Raw genomic sequence first — 18,864 nt, 5'->3', positions numbered from 1 at the left:
AGGAGACTCTTGCCCAGGATAAAGGGTGGTAGAAAGTATATTATAGGTTTGCTAGTCGTCAGAGATAGTTAAAAATGTCGTTATAACGCACTTATAATATGATATTACGCATATAGATACATTTCTAAAAACAAATATACAAGAATTTTATTATAACGCAAACTGTGAATTCCATAATAACCTCATTAATATAATGAAACAGGATAAAACGATTGTTAAAGCCTCTAGTATCTGTAACGTTTCGTTACTGAACAAGTTTTCCTTGTAACGGACTGAAAATATTATTCAAAGACTGTAAAGTTATGAAAAATATCGCAATAGACTCGTTTTCAGGATTGCTGATCACGAGGTCAAGGGTTCAACTCTCGGGTTGACAGATTGCCCGGGTTTGAACCAGCAATCACTTGCATGAGAGGTAACAACTTATACCACTCGGCTTTTATCTATCTATATCTAGATCATATCAGCAAATATCTGGAACACGTGGTTAACTTAACCAATAATAACTCAAACTACTTACTTCAAACTTTAAAATTAATATCTCAATCGCAAAAAAATATCATATTTCTAAGATAATATTACGCCAAATCACACCTAAATACGTATTCACTAAATAAAAGACACACATAACACACATAGCACTAACGAATTGGCCACGTTGCGTTTCGTTATTCCGTTTAACGACTGAATAGCGAACATAAAAATAGCAATGACGCAACGACAAGTTTCCTGCTGTAACTAAACGCGGGAGTATATAATCTGTGCATACAGCACAGAGTCGCTTTTCAAAATTCGAACGCGAATTGCGCAAGTCAATGTCAAATTTTAAAACGTTTGTTTTTAATAAATCATAAGTGGAACGAACGGTGAGTCTTGTTTTGAACTCTATTTATATACGTATAAAGTCCATTTTGGTTCAACACAAATATTTATTAGTATAATTCTTTTATTTTTTTCGAATATTAGACTCTCACATACTTATTTTCTTAGAATTGTCTTTTCTTTTTGTTTGAAATGTTGCAATTTCGACTCTATATAAAGCAATTAGAGTAGTTTTTTGCACATACATGAAAATTTTGACGTAATTCACACATAGATATTTACTTACGAACGTCATATTAAGTACTTCGAACGATTTTAAACCTTATTTCTATACTAATAAAGTTTATTTTTGATAGTTAGTTTAGCACCCAACGGCCGTTCTCTTTTCGTATTATAACGCCGTGTAACGATAGATATCATTCGTTTATCTGTTATCTATAAGATAACAAGTATATAGTAATAAGTGCCTTATCCACTTCTGTCTGTGTGTCACCGACATTAGTGAAGGTATGTGATTTAATTATAATTATATAAATTTTAATAAGTAATTTTAAAAAACTTAAAAAGAAAGTTCGCCATTTTGAATTTTGAAAACGTGTTCGGTTTTTGAATGTGTGGTTATGTTTTAGTACCCTACTTTTTACGATTAGTCGGTTCGATTCTTGCGTGGAAAAAAATTGTTGGTTCGTTACGGATGTGGGTTCGATGTCCGCTTGTGTAGTTTTTTTTTGAGTGTGCTCGCGCTTTGTGTTAGTCGTTAGTTTGTTAGAAACCTAGTTTTAAATAAAGATGTTATAATTGTATTGTGTATTATATTTAGTATTTTTGTGAACAACATCACATACATACAAAAAATCACGCCGTTTTCCCATAAGAGAGAGATATTCATTTGGCATTATTTTTGCAAACATCTTTGCCATAAAAATAGATTTTCAGTAAGTACGGGTGTGGATTGAGTCCTGACACACATACAGGGTGTTGACCTTTCCGCTAATATACGTTTGCTATTCTCGTTCACGTATTATAGTATACTAGCTGACCCGCGCAACTTCGCTTGCGTCACATTAGAGAGATTGGGTGAATTTTTTCCCCGCTTTTGTAACATTTTTTACTGGTACTCTGCTCCTATTGGTCGTAGCGTGATGATATACTGCCTATAGCCTTCCTCGATAAATGGGCTATCTAACACTGAAAGAATTTTTCAAATCGGACCAGTAGTTTCTGAGATTTGCGCGTTCAAACAAACAAACAAACTCTTCAGCTTTATAATATTAGTATAGATATAACGAAATAACTGAGCGAATATGGATGTCGTTCAGAAAACAAAGTATTCTATTAGGTCGGGGAAAAAGTCTTTTCGCATTATAGTATGTATGAACTTGTAATAAAATCTTTTCTCTACACAAAAAGCTCGATATTTGGGTACCTCACGAGCTCACTGAAAGAAACCTAATGAACCGTGTACTCATTTGTGATTCTTGAAGCCAAAGAGATTTTACTACAAGTTCATACATACTATAATGCGAAAAGACTTTTTCCCCGACCTAATGGTAGAAATAACGAAATAACAGCGAATATGGATTTCGTTAAGAAAACAAAGCATTTCTATAATGTTAAAGCATTTTTTTGTTCAAAAGAGTGAGTATGAGTATTTAAAATGGCCATTTAAGTTTAAGTAAGGCTTATAGTTCTTTTTTGTTATATTTAATGTGTATTGTATAGAACATATTTATAATTGTGTATTTAACCTAACAGTTTCTTGTTTAAAATTTAACATACCTATAGCCACGTAGTAAAATTACTGTATAATTCGGTTTATTAAAACTAATGGTTAACTATAAGTAAAGTATTTTTTTATAGTCACGAGAGAGTACTACTGGTATTGTAAATTTCATCACTATGCGTTCAGCAATTTCAGCTGTGTTGATAGAAGGCCTTTTATTAATAGGCAAACCTTCGCTTGTGACTATCATCCACGTGTAAGCTAGTTTTTTCGCTAAAATGTGTTCAGTAGTTTAAGAGTAATGTTCGCATAAACAAACTGCAGTTTTATTTTAAAGCTAGCTTAGTGTTTACACCCACGGGTCCGCCTGCGTAGAAACGTCCGGATTTTAAAAGCTATTGTTGAATATATTACTCAAAGGTAATTTAGTTTTTTACGTACTCTTACATACATAATATCACGCCTATGTAACTTGAAGGTGTAGGCAGAGGCGTATGAAATACACCCACGTTTCGCCTTAACAATGTTAGTCCCATGTAATAGGAGGCGAGCCTATTGTATTAAGAAAAGACTTTGTTAAATTGGCTTAGTTATTTCAGAGAAAATTGCCCACAAAGTTTTCTACTTCGTAATATTAAAATAATTAAAGTTTAATTACTTACTGAAAACAGTATAGATTTATCAAGCATATCTTGAAAAATACAAGCTTTATAATCTTTGTATCCGTGATTTGTATGTTTGTAAATCCCCTACAATCCAAAAAATATGTCAAAAACCTTTGCAATAAAAATAAAATACATTTTAACAAATCGCAATAAAAACAACACGCTGTATAAACCTCGCAATAAAAAGGATTAGCGGAAAGTAAATCAGATTAAGCTTAATGAACAGCCTGTATTTGATAAGAGGACGTTGACCCCGTTTGTATGTGGGACGTTGTATTGCGATCGTTACCTAATATTATCGAAGTTTTAAAATATAGTGTTATTGGTCGATGACATGAAATCTATCTAAAATCCATTAAACTGACTTCCATAGTCTGTATAGTAGATTTTAGACAGATTTAAAGCAAGCATGCTCTTTATGAAGCCGGTATAAAATAGTTGACATGATAGTTCTTTAACCGACTCTAAAAAAGAAGGAGGTTCTCAATTCAAAATAAGGGTTTTCTCCAATTTCTTGTAGACGCGTAAATCTTTTTTATAAATTATCTTCAAAATCATAGTTATGAGAATCAAAATATTATGTTGCTAAACATTTAGAAGACAATTTTAGTAATTTGCTTCAATCGGGAATCAACTCTAGGACACGTGTTTCTAGTTATTTAAATTTAAGTAAATATGTTGTGATTCATCTTAGAATATGAAAGTAAATGTTTTGCATGATTAAGCATTTAATTCTTAAATAAATGGGTGTGTTACTTTCACTAGTTTTTTACATTAAGTGTTTAAAATAACAACATCATCAACTCCCACTCAAGTGGTCGCAGGTTCGAACCCGAGGCCACACCAATGACTTTTTGAAGTTATGTGGGTATTAGAAATAATTATCACTTGCTCTAACGGTGAAGGAAAACATCGTTAGGAAACCTTACATGCCTAAAATTTGTTTAATACATATATTGAGGGCATGCAAAGTCCCCAACCCGCACTTGGCCAGCGTGGTGGACTCAATGCCTAATCCCTCCTCCTCGTTTGGGAGGAGACCCTTGCCCTGCAGTGGGGCAGAAATGGGTTAAAAAAAAATATTTTTAATAATTAATGCTTGAATAAATCATTATAGTTTGACAGGGACTTTTACCAAAGAAATTGGTGGCCTAGGTTCGATTCTTATGCGAGGCAATATGATCATTTATGTAGGTATGTACATCAAAAACCTTAAATAAATAAATTAGACCTTAAGAAGGTAGACAGATAAAATACTTTGAACATCTAAACAGAAACTCAGACAAAGCAAAATGATTCATCTAGTATAATAAAAACAAACACTCAGTACAAGAACGCGTGTTATCACCGATGACTTTGATTCTACTGATAACAAGACAAGTGATAAGACGACGCATCTAGAAGCGTTTAGGAAGTGATACGTGCCCTTTGTTTAAACAAATAGGAAATCTAAATACAAGGTAATATTATAAAATATGTTTGTTTGTTTGTTTGAGAGTAGCTTGAAAACTGCCTCCGTGGCGCAGTGATTTAGGCCGCCACGCTGCTACCATTGCGTCGGGAGGGTTCGATTATTTATGCGATCCACAAATGATTGTTTCGATTCTAGTTGTGATTTGTGTCCGTTGCTTGTATGTTTGTAAAGGTCCCCGCGATACAAGAGCAATTCTTAGTGCGGGAGTTATCTTTAAAAAAAAATGAAATGAGGCTCTCTCAGTAAATAATCAAGTAATAATCGTCAGGTTAGCCTTTCTTCCAACTATGTTGGAGTCAGCTGCCAGTCTCACCGGATGCAGCTGAATACCAATATTTTACATCCAGCGACTGCCGATCTGACCTCCACAACCCAGTTACCTGGGTTATAACACAATACCCCTCGGTAAGACTGGTAGTCAGACTTTTAAGCTTCTAACTACTGTTAACGACTGTCTAAAATCTTTAAAAAGACAGCCGGGACTCACAATTTACTGAGTTCCGAAACACGGAGGAACTCGTTATATATAGAATGGTCACCCATCCACAGAACATCCTCGGCAAGCGTAGCTAGCTAGCCTAGTTAACTTCGATTATAACAAGATACCCCTCACTTAGTAAGCCAGTTGCGTTCACCGGTCGGTAAACGATCTGTGGGTTAAGCAACCATTGGCGCGGTCATTCCATAGATGGGTGACCGCATAGTGATATTTGAACTGGGCGTCTCCGTGCTTCGGAGGGCACGTTAAAAGTCGGTCCCGGTTGTTGTCTACTAAGATAACAGTCGTTAAGCCACGTCAAAGGCCTCTCGGGCGGCTTGAACAACTTTGACACTAGGTTGACCACTAACCATACGACAAACAACAAGTAAGACTGGTTGCCAGACTTTCAAGCTTCTGCAATTTAATTTGAAGGATCATTTCAGTAGTTTCCCAGAAGACTTCCTATAATAATATTTACCTTTAATTACACTAGTCTATCTTAGAAACAAGGTGATATTTTACAACGTATTGTTCACCATGAAATAGGTTTACCATTTACCTTGCCCTTATTGTAATTTCATTGAAGAAGACATTGCTATCATATCGTTACTTTTGGTTCTAAAGTATACGCTCTTATACGCACGTACGAGCACGTATACGCAGTAGTATTACGTATGTATATGTACTTAATAGTTGTCTTTCAAATTCGTTAAAGTGAATTTTTTATTGTTTTTACTTATTAACTGACTTTAAAAAAGGAGGAGGTTGTCAATTTGTTCGTTTTTATTGTGCGTTATGTTAAATTTATGGTTAGTAACCGACTTTCAAAAAGAGGTGATTGTCAATTTGTTAGTTTTTGTTGTATGCTATATCAAATTTTGTTACTATTAATTCGGTCTTGTATAACAAGATGTATGGATGTGAATGAAGCAATATAAGTTTATATGGATAGTTCACAAGTGGCGTTCTTTGGTTTTGGGAAAAAAGGAGTGATTTTATGTATGTATGTATTTCTTATTTTTAAATATAAATTGTGTTTGTGTTTCCGAAAAAACGTGTTTAACCTAATTTCAATGAATCGTTTTAAGATAAGATGCTACGACTGTCGATAATAAACCGACATATATCATTGTTTTTGTTTTGATCACGTCAACATCATAATAAAAACATAAAAATCGTCCCAATTTCTTTATTACACAACAAATGGGATAGGTTTACAAACGTATTTATCGTTTATTTCGACGATTACCGATAAAAAACCGTAAACTTTCGGTTAAATCAAAGCACCTGTCGAAAAAAACACTTAAAACGGGCCTGGCTATTATCGAAAAGTGAAAAGTAAATATAAGATTATATCGATAATCGATTACATTTTAATCGGTCAATTTAATCGAGTAAATAGTGTTATCGATGTATTTTTTATCCGTTTCCTTCCGATGTTTTTTTGGCGGTAAAAGGAAATGGTGTTGTTATTTTTTTTGGCGAAGGTGTGGTTTGCATTCTGGCTATCGGAGTTTTTTTTTTGTTTGTTGATAAAGTACGATTTCCGAGTTTATTTTTTTTTAATGTTTTGATTAGATTTTTTTAAAGGAAGTTTGTGTTTACAAACAAAACGTCACGCCTGTTTTTGCACTGAATAATAATAGAAGTATATTGGTTACTCTTTGTCCGTTTCCTTTGTAAATAGTAGTTAAATTATAAGCACTGTTTAAATCGAAATCCGGGTTTTGACGTTGCTGGATAAGAATTTAAGAAGTCCAATTAAAATATTTTGATTATTTTGTATTGATACATTATGATTCTTATTAATTTTATCGTATGGTTAACTGTCAATCTTTTGTCGAAGATTTTCAAGCCTCTTGAAAGGCTTTTGACGTGACTTAACGACTGTTATCTTAGTAGACAACAATTGACGACTTCTTACGTGCCCTCCGAAGCACATAATTTATCCTTGATTAATATAAATCACTTTGTATCATAAAATCCTTAAAAATATCACTTTCAATCACTAACTATCGGTTTCTAAAGTACATTTAGCGGTAGTTTATCTATGCGTTTAAACTCATATAAAGATGACAGTTTGAATAGATAAACTACCGCTAAATGTACCTCAGAAACATAAAAGAACTCGTAGGTAGACTAAGCCACTAAGCTATCGGGTTCAAACTTCTCTGGTTACTTATAAACCCATTTGGCATCAAGTTAACATGACTTTATGTATGTATGTAATTCTATAGGAATAACGATGGTAAAACGATGCGGTGTAATCGAGGTATATAAGACTATGGCACATTCGTAACGGGAGCGGTTTTATTGCGGGAGACGCGCGGTTATTTGCTCTCGCAGACAAAGCAAGCGCGGGCATAAGGTCTTCTATCACGGTCATAAAGGTACAAGTCCGAAATGAAGATAGAATCACACACTGAAAACCGCAGGCTATCTTTAAATTAACATTGCTAAGAATCAATTTCCATGAAACGAATAATATATGCTAGTGATTTTGTTTACGGACTGCAACGTATCTAAGAGCTGTCTCTTTACTATGTCAGCTGTAATTCTTGCTACAAATTATGGAATCGCCGTATTTCCGCGACCGCCCCGCAATCGCGCCGCAGCCGTCGGTCGTGTGTGTAATAATTCGTATTATTACGCATGTGTGATGCCCGCCCGCGATGTAAACATTATGTTAGATAATGAATTCAATGCTGGGAAAAATTGTGTGTGATCTTTATAGAACATTTCTGTGATTATCGTACTGTAATAGTTATGTATGTTTGTCAAAATTACATAGTTCTCTTTGATACTTTTTTGACAATATGCTATAGTCTTATTGCTGTATCACGAGTTAAGTAGTCTCCTACCGAAATGAGGGGTTATGTTAGTCAACCACGATGACCAAATAACCCAAATCCAGTATTAGCAATTCTTGAAGGACGGTTTTTTATAGATTTCTTTCTGTCTTACTTACTTATTCATCTGTTATGATAGTAGGGTTTAACCTTCCTAATCTTTCTCTTCCACTCTCCTCTATAATCAAAATAGATTCCTTCAAAATCAGTATAATTACATTTTCGACATTGTACTCAAGTTAAAAAACCTGACCTTACATTTAACCCTAACAAATCTAAATATACCACAAAACCGTATAAGTTACATGCGCAGGTTCGAACCGGAGACGTCGCGGTGGACTACTATTTCTGACTAAAAGATCAAGGCCACAGTGTCTATCAAAAACTTCAGCGTTGCTGAAAAACATGGTAATAAAGAAGAAATGAAATATATAGCCTGAAATATACTACTTTGTTGTGAAAACAAGTTGTTGTGTTAGAGAATTGAAGGTTTATGATTGGAGAGAGGTTCGATTACTGAGTTGTGAAGTAAATAATTTTACATAGTAGAAACAGGAGAATAAAGAAAATCCTCTTTTATTTGAAGTCGGTTAAAAATGTAGAGCAAACTTTCCAATCGGGACATTATTACAGTACCTAAAGCGCATTGCGCGATACGGAAACCGAATCTAGGAAACAAAATTTTGTTTAATTTAAATTACATGAAGACTAACACATCAAGCATATTTACATCGATATCTACTCGATTTTAATCACACTACACTAAACTTCAAGAAATCGAACCTGGGACCAATCATCTAACAGTCGAACTATTCACTAAATTTATTACAATTCTATTCATCCCAAACTACACTTATACACAAATCCAATCAAAATCAATCCATTATTTGTATAACAGACATACTATTTTCCCTATTCCGCCTATCTAATCGATAACCACCCTAACTGGGAGGGTAGTTGAATATATTTAACGAATGACAGTTCGACCTTGTCGCTTACGTCATTGCTGACCTTGACATGATGTTACGGGACATTTACTGTTACTAATAAATGTGTAAGCTGTGATTAATTATACAGTGTTTTGTCTTTTCCACTCATATCGTCAGTTTAGTCTTTCTTCCAACTATGTTGGAGTCGGCTTCCAGTCTCACCGGATGCAGCTGAATACCAGTGTTTTACATGGAGCGACTGTCTATCTGACCTCCTTAACCCAGTTACCTGGGTTAACACGATACTCTTTGGTAAGGCTGGTTGTCAGACTTTCAAGCTTCTGACTACTGTTGTCAAAGATCTACCTTCCGAAACACGGAAGAACTCGATTTGTAGAAGATGGTCACCCATCCACAGAACAACCTCGGCAACCTCGGCTCGTGAATTAACCTCAGATATACATCCGCGCGGCTGTGAACTAAGCCACGAGCTCCTCTTGCATCTTTATTAACTGCTACTAATAAACATAGTGTAAGCCCTGATTAGTTATAGTAATTTATCTTTCTCAATCATATACAGTTTCAAAGAATTCGATCGCCAATCATTTTCCAAACCTTGCAATGGCACCTTCACTTCGTTAGTACATCAGTGAAAGTGACCCACATGTCATAATAAGGTTAGTAGTCGCGATATGTATTGAATAAAAATGTGTTATTTAGTATTGTGCAAAAGAAATATTCACGCTTGTTATATTATTATACACTAGCTGACCCGCGCAACTTCGCTTGCGTCCAATAAGAGAGAATGGGTGAAATATTTCCCCGTTTTTGTAACATTTTTTACTGGTACTCTGCTCCTTTTGGTCTAAGCGTGATGATGTATAGCCTATGTCCTTTCTCGGTTACCAAAGTATCTCCATACCAAATTTCATGCAAATTGGTTCAGTAGTTTAGGCGTGATTGAGTAGCAGACAGACAGACAGACAGAGTTACTTTCGTAGTTATAATATTAGTATGGATATAATAGTAGGCAGAGGTATATAAAATGTTTCGCCATTAACAATGTTAGTCCCATGTAATAAGGGGCGAACTGGACTCCAAACTACTATATGGAAATATGCTAATATACTAAATACTAACGCTCTTTACTTGACCTGGGAATTGAACCCTGGGGGGCTATCACGTATCACAGTTGACAACTATGTGAAAGCCACTATGTTGTACATTACGTTTTGTCAATCGAGCAATGTATTGCACACTGGCTATCAATTTGCCGTACACAATTTGTCAACTGAGATACACGATAAGGCCGTAGGACCTTGTAGTCAGCATTCAGATACGCTAACCACTTCGCCACAGAAGCAGGCGCATCAAAATCCTTTCAATAGCTGCGCGATTGAGTAACAAACATCCAAACTTTCATTATATTATTAGTATACTAGCTGACCCGCGCAACTTCGCTTGCGTCACATAAGAGAATCATAATTTTCCCCGTTTTTGTAACATTTTTCACTGGTACTCTGCTCCTATTCGTCGTAGCGTGATGATATATATATATATCATCACGCCTATAGCCTTCCTCGATAAATGGGCTATCTAACACTGAAAGAATTTTTCAAATCGGACCAGTAGTTCCCGAGATTAGCGCGTTCAAACAAACAAACAAACAAACTCTTCTGCTTTATAATATTAGTATAGATATAGAAAAGTCTATAATAAACTCAGCCAACAGGAAAAATCTATCCAAAACATATGCTCTCATTAGTTTCTCTAAAAAATACATCTACGCCTTGAACTTGCGATTTTCACGTAAGACATTAGACGTATGACCTCGCGCTAATATATCGTCCAATCGCAAGTGTGCGCGCACTCTTATACAAAATCCTTGACTTTGCATATACTACTAATATTATAAATGCGAAAGTTTGTGAAAATGTATGCATGTTTGTTACTCTTTCACGCAAATACTACCGAACCGATTACAATGAAATTTGGTATACAGGTAGCTGAAGACCCAGAATAACACATAGGCTATCTTTTTATCCCGGAGCTCCCGAGGGATCGGGATTTACACGGGAAGGGTTTCCACGCGGACGAATACGCGGGCGGTCTCTCGTTACGACATATTATTGCGATTTAAATCTAGTTTTTAAAAGTGTATATATGTTTTGTATTTTTCGGACTAAATTTCTAGATTTTCTTTGACATTGAAACTGTATTTGTTTGGAATAGATTCTCATGTAAGTCATTAAACGTATGACCTTGCGCTAATATATCGTCCAATCGTAAGTGTGCGCGCACTCTTATACAATATCCTTGACTTTGTATATTACGACATATTACGCACTCACTTGCGATTTTAAATCTGGATTTTTACTGTTAAAATATATTGTTTTTTCGGTCTAGTTTTCTAGATTTTCTTTGACATTGAACTGCATTTTTTTAGAATAGACTGTAGTGCGTGTGTTTCTATAAGCTTGTTTGTGTTTCAAACGCAAATGCATATGGATTTCTATTTATTTTTAATGGAAACATGTCTTTTACACTCAGAATAAAATTAATTTCTCGTGTTTTTTATGAAATTAAAGCGTCGCAATTTAAAATATCAGATACCGTCCTTGCGAAGGGATTTTCTGTGGTAAATAGTATCCTATGTGTTAATCCAGGTTGTAAGCTATCAGTGCACCAAATTTCATTAGAATCTGTCCAGTATCTTTTACGTAAAAGAGCAACAAACATACATACAAACTTTCGCTTTCATAATATTGATTGATTGATTAGGAAATGCATTTGATAGTTCAATGATTGCTATCTTCATATTGTTTTGATGACGTCAATGTAGTAATTCGTTACAAAATTGACAGTATATGAGTATTTATATATCATCAATCTATTTTATTGATAAAGATAATCCCCATAGTGATGGATGTGTACACATATTCACGACTGCTCCTTAAAGGGGGTAGGTAGAGTATAGTGTCGAATTTATGGAAAACTAGCTGACCCGCGCAACTTCGCTTGCGTCACATAAGAGAGAATGGGTGATTTTTTTCCCTGTTTTCGTAACATTTTTTACTGGTACTCTGCTCCTATTGGTCGTAGCGTGATGATATATAGCCTATAACCTTCCTCGATAAATGGATTATCTAACACTGAAAGATTTTATCAAATCGGACCAGTAGTTCCTGAGATTAGCGCGTTCAAACAAACAAACAAACAAACAATCAAACAAACAAACAAACTCTTCAGCTTTATAATATTAAGTATAGATTAGTATAGATTGGTAATTAATATTTCTTTTTGACTGACTCTAGATGTTGTTTAATAGTGAAGTTCCATGTTCAGTTACCGGGCAGGGCAATTAACATTTTATAATGTAAAAGGTACTCATTTTGATATCTGATGTGAATAAGGCGAGGGAAGTTTGTAAGGATCGTACCAAGTTGCGTTCTTTGGTCTCTGTCTACTCCTATAGGATCATAGCGTTATTATATTATTATGAACGGAAATTCATAAGAAAGATAGAGTAATCTTTTCAGCAATAATAAAAGAAAACACAATGACAATTTAAAAAACTATACTTAACAGAAAAAACCATGCAAAAATTGTACCGGCAATTTCAAAAATTGTCTCTAATAAAATAAGAAAACACCATGACAATTTAAAAAACTAAACTTAACAGAAAAAACATGCACAAATCCTATAAAATTTACCAAATAATACAAAGATTTTGGCAAAACTTAACAATGGACAATGTCAACGGGTCATCGATACAATCAGGGTGACAATCGTTGAGTGGATAAGCAGTTAGTTTAACGTTTTTGTGTGGACGGCGTGACGGAGCGATTTGAGAGCCAATGAGCCGTGAGAGGTGTGTTCCGATTGACACCGGCATGTAAGCGCTGTTGATTTTTATTTAGAAATATTATAGTTGTAGAATATTTATTTTTTGGTTTAGGGCCATTATTGTCATTACTAGAGGCGCGACTTTGTCCGCGTGGAAACCCTTCCCGTGTAAATCCCGATCCCTCGGGAACTCCGGGATAAAAAGTAGCCTATGTGTTATTTTGGGTCTTCAGCTACCTATAAGAGTCTCCTCTCAAACGAGGCCTTGAGTTAACCACGCTGGTTGGGGAGAGGTTTACTTAATCTGATTATTTTCTAGAATTGTTTATGTTAGCTTTGAATCTTGACCACTTGACCGTATCATTCGAAAAAGCTGTACCGATTTTGGTTTAGCTTGTGTTAAGTTACAAATAGCAAAATCGGGTCATTCTTCAATCTGGTTTGAGTCTAGTTTTTAACGTTACTAACTATAATTATTTATATTAACATGCTAATTTTTAAAGGGCGTATGTCTTATAATCTTCATTACTAGTTATACCCTTTTCTAAATTAACATATTTAATTAATATTGTATAATAAGTAACAAACTAGTCGTAATAGGAACACTTATGTTTTTAGTTTTCCGCTACACCTAACTGGCGCGAGGTCGATTAGGAAATTAGAAAAAAACTTATCTAATTGAAACAATTATATTTTTTGTTAATCGTTTGACAAAAAATTAGCGTCTACTTTACGACCTGTATACAATAGGTCTATAGAATATTTTGCTGGTGCTCTTATGGTAAATAATCCGAGAGTAAAGTAGCTCTTGTGAGGTTAATACATAGATGAGTGACTGAATTGGTATTTAAGTTGAGCGCTTGTGTTCTCCAGTCGATAGAATTTAGTGTTGTTGTGGAGAAAATTAATACAAATCAAGTTAAATTCTACTTATAAAATCTTCAAATATTGAATGTACATTTTTGAGGGTTGATGGCTGAAAGTCTGATATAAAGCTTGAAATCTTACCGAAGGGTATCGTGTTATAAACCAGGGAACTGGGTTGTGGAACTTGTGGAGGTCAGACAGGCAGTCGCTCTATGTAAAATACTGATATTCAGCTGCATCCGGTGAGACTGGAAGCCGAAAGAAAGGCTAAGCTGATATCTTTCAAAACCGAGTCTTTTTCTTCTTATTCTTCTTCTTATGGTTAGTGGTCAACCTAGTGCCAAAGTTGTTCAAACCGCCCGAAGGCCTTTGACATGGCATAACGACTGTTAACTTAATTGAGAACAACCGGGAGCGATTTTTAACGTGTCCTCCGAAGTACGGAGACGCCCAGTTCAAAACCACTATGCGGTCACCCATCTATAGAATGACCGCGCCAAGGGTTGCTTAACCCACAGATCGTTTACCGATCGGTGAGCGCAACTGGCTATGGGCGCCTCTAAGTACAAGTACTAAAAATTAGTCATGTAGCCATTTCTTTCGGGGTTTTTCATTACTAAGCAACAGATCTACCATCTGATGACACTATATTCCACTAACCCATTTACCAATCATCTCTGATAAGAAAACTAATTAAACAAACAGTACCTTAACATAAACTAGACACGTTATCTATTCATTAGTATTTAAAATGCGTTTTTTTTAAACTATATATAACATTCATTTCTATATTGTCTTTTAATTTGCTTTTTTATACGGTGAGTGGTACTTGTCTGCTTTTTTCTAATTGTTTTTTTGGACCTTAAAGGTCTATTAAAATTGCGTGTTGAAAGCATAAATTACGGTTGGACTATGTTTTTTTAATCGTATGCTTGTTATAAAGTATATTATGCATTTCCTGTAAAGTCAAAAAATTTACCCGCACTTGGCCAACGTGGGACATTAACGGGTTATTTATTTATTAATGAAATGTCAATAGGGTGTGATTTTAAAGCTGCAGCATTGTACTCATAAATCTCAGGTTTCATTCAAGATACAAAACTGTTAATTTTTCCCACATATAACTTTATATTGATAAGATGTTTATGTTTGTCGTATATGGTGCCTAAGAATCAGCATAATAATTACTCATGTGGTGTTACCTATCTCCGACCGATAAAAAAGACAATGCTCTTTCTATATTGCCCAAAAATTTTACAGTTCTTCAAAGTCTAATGAACCCTTTTCTCTTGCCCACAGATCAGCAGAATCCAACAACAAACCGATATACAACAAATGGATTAATCTTATATCGTAATATAAGTATAATCTAGTATAAGCGTAAACATGTCGCATCATCTCGTCACCGTTTGTATGTTCTGCCTGCTTTGCGCGGCCCACACATGTGGCTCCCACATCCAGAACGACGGCATACTGTCCTACGACTCAAATATCAACGATGCGAGCCAATTGAGCATAGATATCGATAAAAAGCAAAGAAAAAGAGGAAAAAGGGAGTTTAAAGTGAACCCTGATACATATGTGACGCAGATATTCAGGCTTTATGGGGATGCTGGGAGTATGACGATGAATTTGACAGGGTTTAACAAGATGCTGCAAGATCTGGAGCTCCAGTACTTGGTGGAAGGAGGAGAGAGGACCGAGAGTCGAGTTTATTTTCATGGACAGAATCGTGAGGAGGTTGTAAATGTGAGTGTTTTATTATTTTTCTAAGTAAGTTACTTATTATTTACTTACTTATCAGTCATAAGACTAGATTGTTATTATTATGAGAATATCTTCAAGAAGTAGCTACCTCCTTGAAAAAATAAAATAAAAAAAGTAAGTTACAACAACATACTTTCACGATTTATATATTCCGGTACTATTAAATGGTTCAGCTAATAAGCCTAAGCTCGAAATCTATCAGCTTCTATTAGTAAAACTACACTGGTAACGTGATTGGTTGGATTCGAACCCATGTCCTCTGCATTGCAAGTCTTAGGCATCAGTCTCAACCATAGGGCTAAAATCTCTTCAAAATATTATTATAATCACTGTGAAAAATTGATAGCCATTTGCAAAAGTTTTATTTTAATCAATTAATAAGATTTTAAAATTTAGCTTTATAAGATGGTGTCCATCACTGTAGAACTGTAAATGTTTCTCTCTAAAAAACCCATATTTCAATAATCTTTTCATTTTCTTTACAGTGCATGAACAGTTCACAACTGGTCACAACTGTCAACACTCGGTTAAAACCACACGAACACCCACACGAGCACGACCACAGCCAAGGCCACGAAGACCACTCACACCACCACGAAACAGACGCCATTATCTCAGAGACCACACTACAGACCATATGTCCAATACTCTTGTACCAAAAACTAGCTAACACATCCATTGAACGCAGTGGATGCGTTAAAGAAAACAATATAGGAAGAAGAAACGACGTCTCCATCAAACAAGTGGAAAAAGAACAGCCGGATAATAGAAATATGTACGCAGTATGGCTGTATTCCTCTCTCAGTATATTCGCGATCAGTGCCTGTGGTCTTCTTGGAGTTGCTGTCATTCCTATAATGCATAAGACTTATTACAATCACTTATTACAGTTCTTAGTTGCTTTGGCTGTTGGTACTTTATGTGGTGATGCGTTACTGCATCTGATGCCTCATGCTATGAGTCCAGATCATGACCACGATCACCCAGACAGCACAGAAGTAGATATAAAAGCGTCCCACGATGATGGCATGTGGAAAGGATTGGCCGCTATGCTGGGAGTAGTATTCTTCTACTTCACAGAAAAAGGCTTAACAGTCGTAGTCGAGTGGAGGAAACGTCGCCAAAAGTTGGAAGAAGACAAACTGCCGTCGAGAGTTCGTGTATTAAAAGATGAGACCGTCGGGGGATGCTCAGGGGGTTCTAAAGCACCTATCACGAATTCCACTTCGAATTCTTTGATGAAGATCTTCAAGAGAGACGAGAAAGGAGATCCCACTACAAAGACTTGCAAACATAAGTATTCGGAATACCCTTACTGCTATGATGAGATAGACACTGACACTCATGATGACCATCACCTCCGGGATGGTATACCTTCAAGTCCTAAGCATTCGAAGAAGCACAACAACTCGGTGAGCGTGGTGTCTTCGAATGCCCTCAACCCTGAGGGCAAGGAGGAGCCTACAGCTAAGGACTGGCTGCTGAAGGGCGAGGGTCCGGCCGTGGTGGAGATGAACAACATGAAGCATAAAGAGGATGGCACCAAAGATTTGAAGGATGGGGATAGTTACACTGTTATATTAAGGTGAGAATTTTATCTCTTCGTAATTTGTGTTTTTGAACCTGTGAACCTACACATTTCACTTGTAATAATAGTGATGTTTAAATTAATTACCTTTAAAAGATCTAAAGCAAATTCTTACTGTTACACTTCTTGAATATGGTCTTTAATATAAATCGAACTAAGAAGAATGAAATATTTCGCAACTCTTATAAAACATATATATTAGACAGAAATATATTTATATCTTAAATTCCACTAGTACAATAATAATAAAAATTCTAAAGCACTCACTATTACCTAGACCTTCTTAGATTCTTTACAAAGTCCAGTTAACAACAGTTATTGACATGTATGTATGTATGTTTGTATGCAGGGAGCACTCCCGCGCGCACCACGGACACTCGCACGCGCACGGGCACGTGCACGCGCCGCCCTCCTCCATCGCGTCCGTGGCGTGGATGGTCATCATGGGCGACGGCCTGCACAACTTCACCGATGGAATGGCTATCGGTATGACACATATTCCATATTTCAATATTGTATCTCTAGTTATAGATAGACTGATTTAGATTAAAATTGTCGAGGCCTAGTAACCTAATATTCAGATTCATTTAAATTGTGGAATTCGTGGAGTCGTGGCTTAGCGAGGAGCTCGTGGCTTAGTTAACAACAGCCGCGTGGATCTATCTCTGAGCATTGCCGAGGTTGGTCTGTGGATGGGTGACCATCTTATACATATCGAGTTCCTCCGTGTTTCGGAAAGCACGTTAAATTCTGGATCACGCCTGTCAATTTCGAAGATCTTTGTCAGTCGTTAACAGTAGTCAGAGGCTTGAAAGTCTGACAACTAATCTTACCGAAGGGTATCTACTACGTGTGGCTACAGACTGTGATGGAGCTGGTGAAACAGGTAGCGACATACCCTATCAGTACCAACATTATTTTATGTATTATTTTAAAGATCACATAATATAGAAATGTAATTTTTAAAATATTATTCGTAGGATGTCTTTTAAACTAGAACTAGAATAATATTTAATGTGTTTTTGTTGCTTACAGGTGCCGCGTTCGCTTCAAACATAGCTGGTGGTTTCTCGACCGCCATTGCTGTATTATGTCACGAATTGCCGCATGAATTAGGTAAATATATACATGTTTTATTATGTACTATAACTACTACATAAGACATCGCTTATTTGGTAACATTTACCATGTTTTTTAACTATTTCCTGGGGTAAAAGAGATCGAATTAAAATCTGTACTTGTGTTTAGAGAAGTTTGATAATGTTCTACAAAAATATTTATTTGTTTTATTATTATTTCTTCATTTATTTTTTCTTTCCGACAATTACAGACAATCTAGGTAACTTTGAATCATTTGGGTAACATTGACAGTGGCAATATGAACTAGTTTCGATTATTTTTTCGTATGAAACCAACACAATTGATAAAAGTTTGCAAAACTAAAATAAACTTAATTTTTTTTATGATTAAAAATTTCGAAATGTTAAATCATTATAGTCTCTCATTTTTCCTTAAGGTGGGTAGTGTTGTTTATACAAGCGTAAAGGGTTCGATTCCCCATCCATTATTTCATATACGCTTCAATAAGAAAATAAATTAAATGTGTATTTTTTAAACCGTATTTTTTCGAAAAACACCGGTTTTTAATCTAAGATCCTTGTGTTAGTTTTGTAAAATGTAATATAAATAATGATAATTAAGAATCGTGAATACAATAAACAATTTACTTAATTACATTGAAATACAACAAACTAAAGCTAGAACAATTATTTACTCATTTTATATAATTCCAATATATTTCACTTTTATTTAAAAAGTATGTTTCTAGAATCTTTTAGAAATAAAGAAAGTGC

At 35.4% G+C, this 18,864-nt stretch overlaps 1 protein-coding gene across 7 annotated transcripts in view; it reads left to right on the top strand.

The window, feature by feature from the left end:
• The window catches only part of foi (solute carrier family 39 fear-of-intimacy), a 174,035-nt gene that overhangs the window by 148,282 nt on the left and 6,889 nt on the right, over positions 1-18,864 (top strand). For 6 of the 7 annotated variants that reach the window (XM_076132446.1, XM_076132445.1, XM_076132448.1 and 3 more), the window contains 4 exons: positions 14,956-15,405; positions 15,909-17,008; positions 17,361-17,497; positions 18,047-18,127. In XM_076132446.1, coding sequence (XP_075988561.1) covers positions 15,043-15,405; positions 15,909-17,008; positions 17,361-17,497; positions 18,047-18,127 — 1,681 coding nt within the window. In that variant the 5' untranslated portion in view covers positions 14,956-15,042. Of the gene's footprint in view, positions 1-843; positions 867-14,955; positions 15,406-15,908; positions 17,009-17,360; positions 17,498-18,046; positions 18,128-18,864 lie in introns of those variants that run through there. The other variant, XM_076132450.1, reaches the window with a different exon arrangement.

The sequence above is a fragment of the Anticarsia gemmatalis genome, chromosome 27, assembly GCF_050436995.1.
Source record: "Anticarsia gemmatalis isolate Benzon Research Colony breed Stoneville strain chromosome 27, ilAntGemm2 primary, whole genome shotgun sequence".
NCBI lineage: Eukaryota > Metazoa > Arthropoda > Insecta > Lepidoptera > Erebidae > Anticarsia > Anticarsia gemmatalis.
Note: the sequence above shows the minus strand (reverse complement) of the source record. Positions and strands in the feature narration are given on the sequence as shown.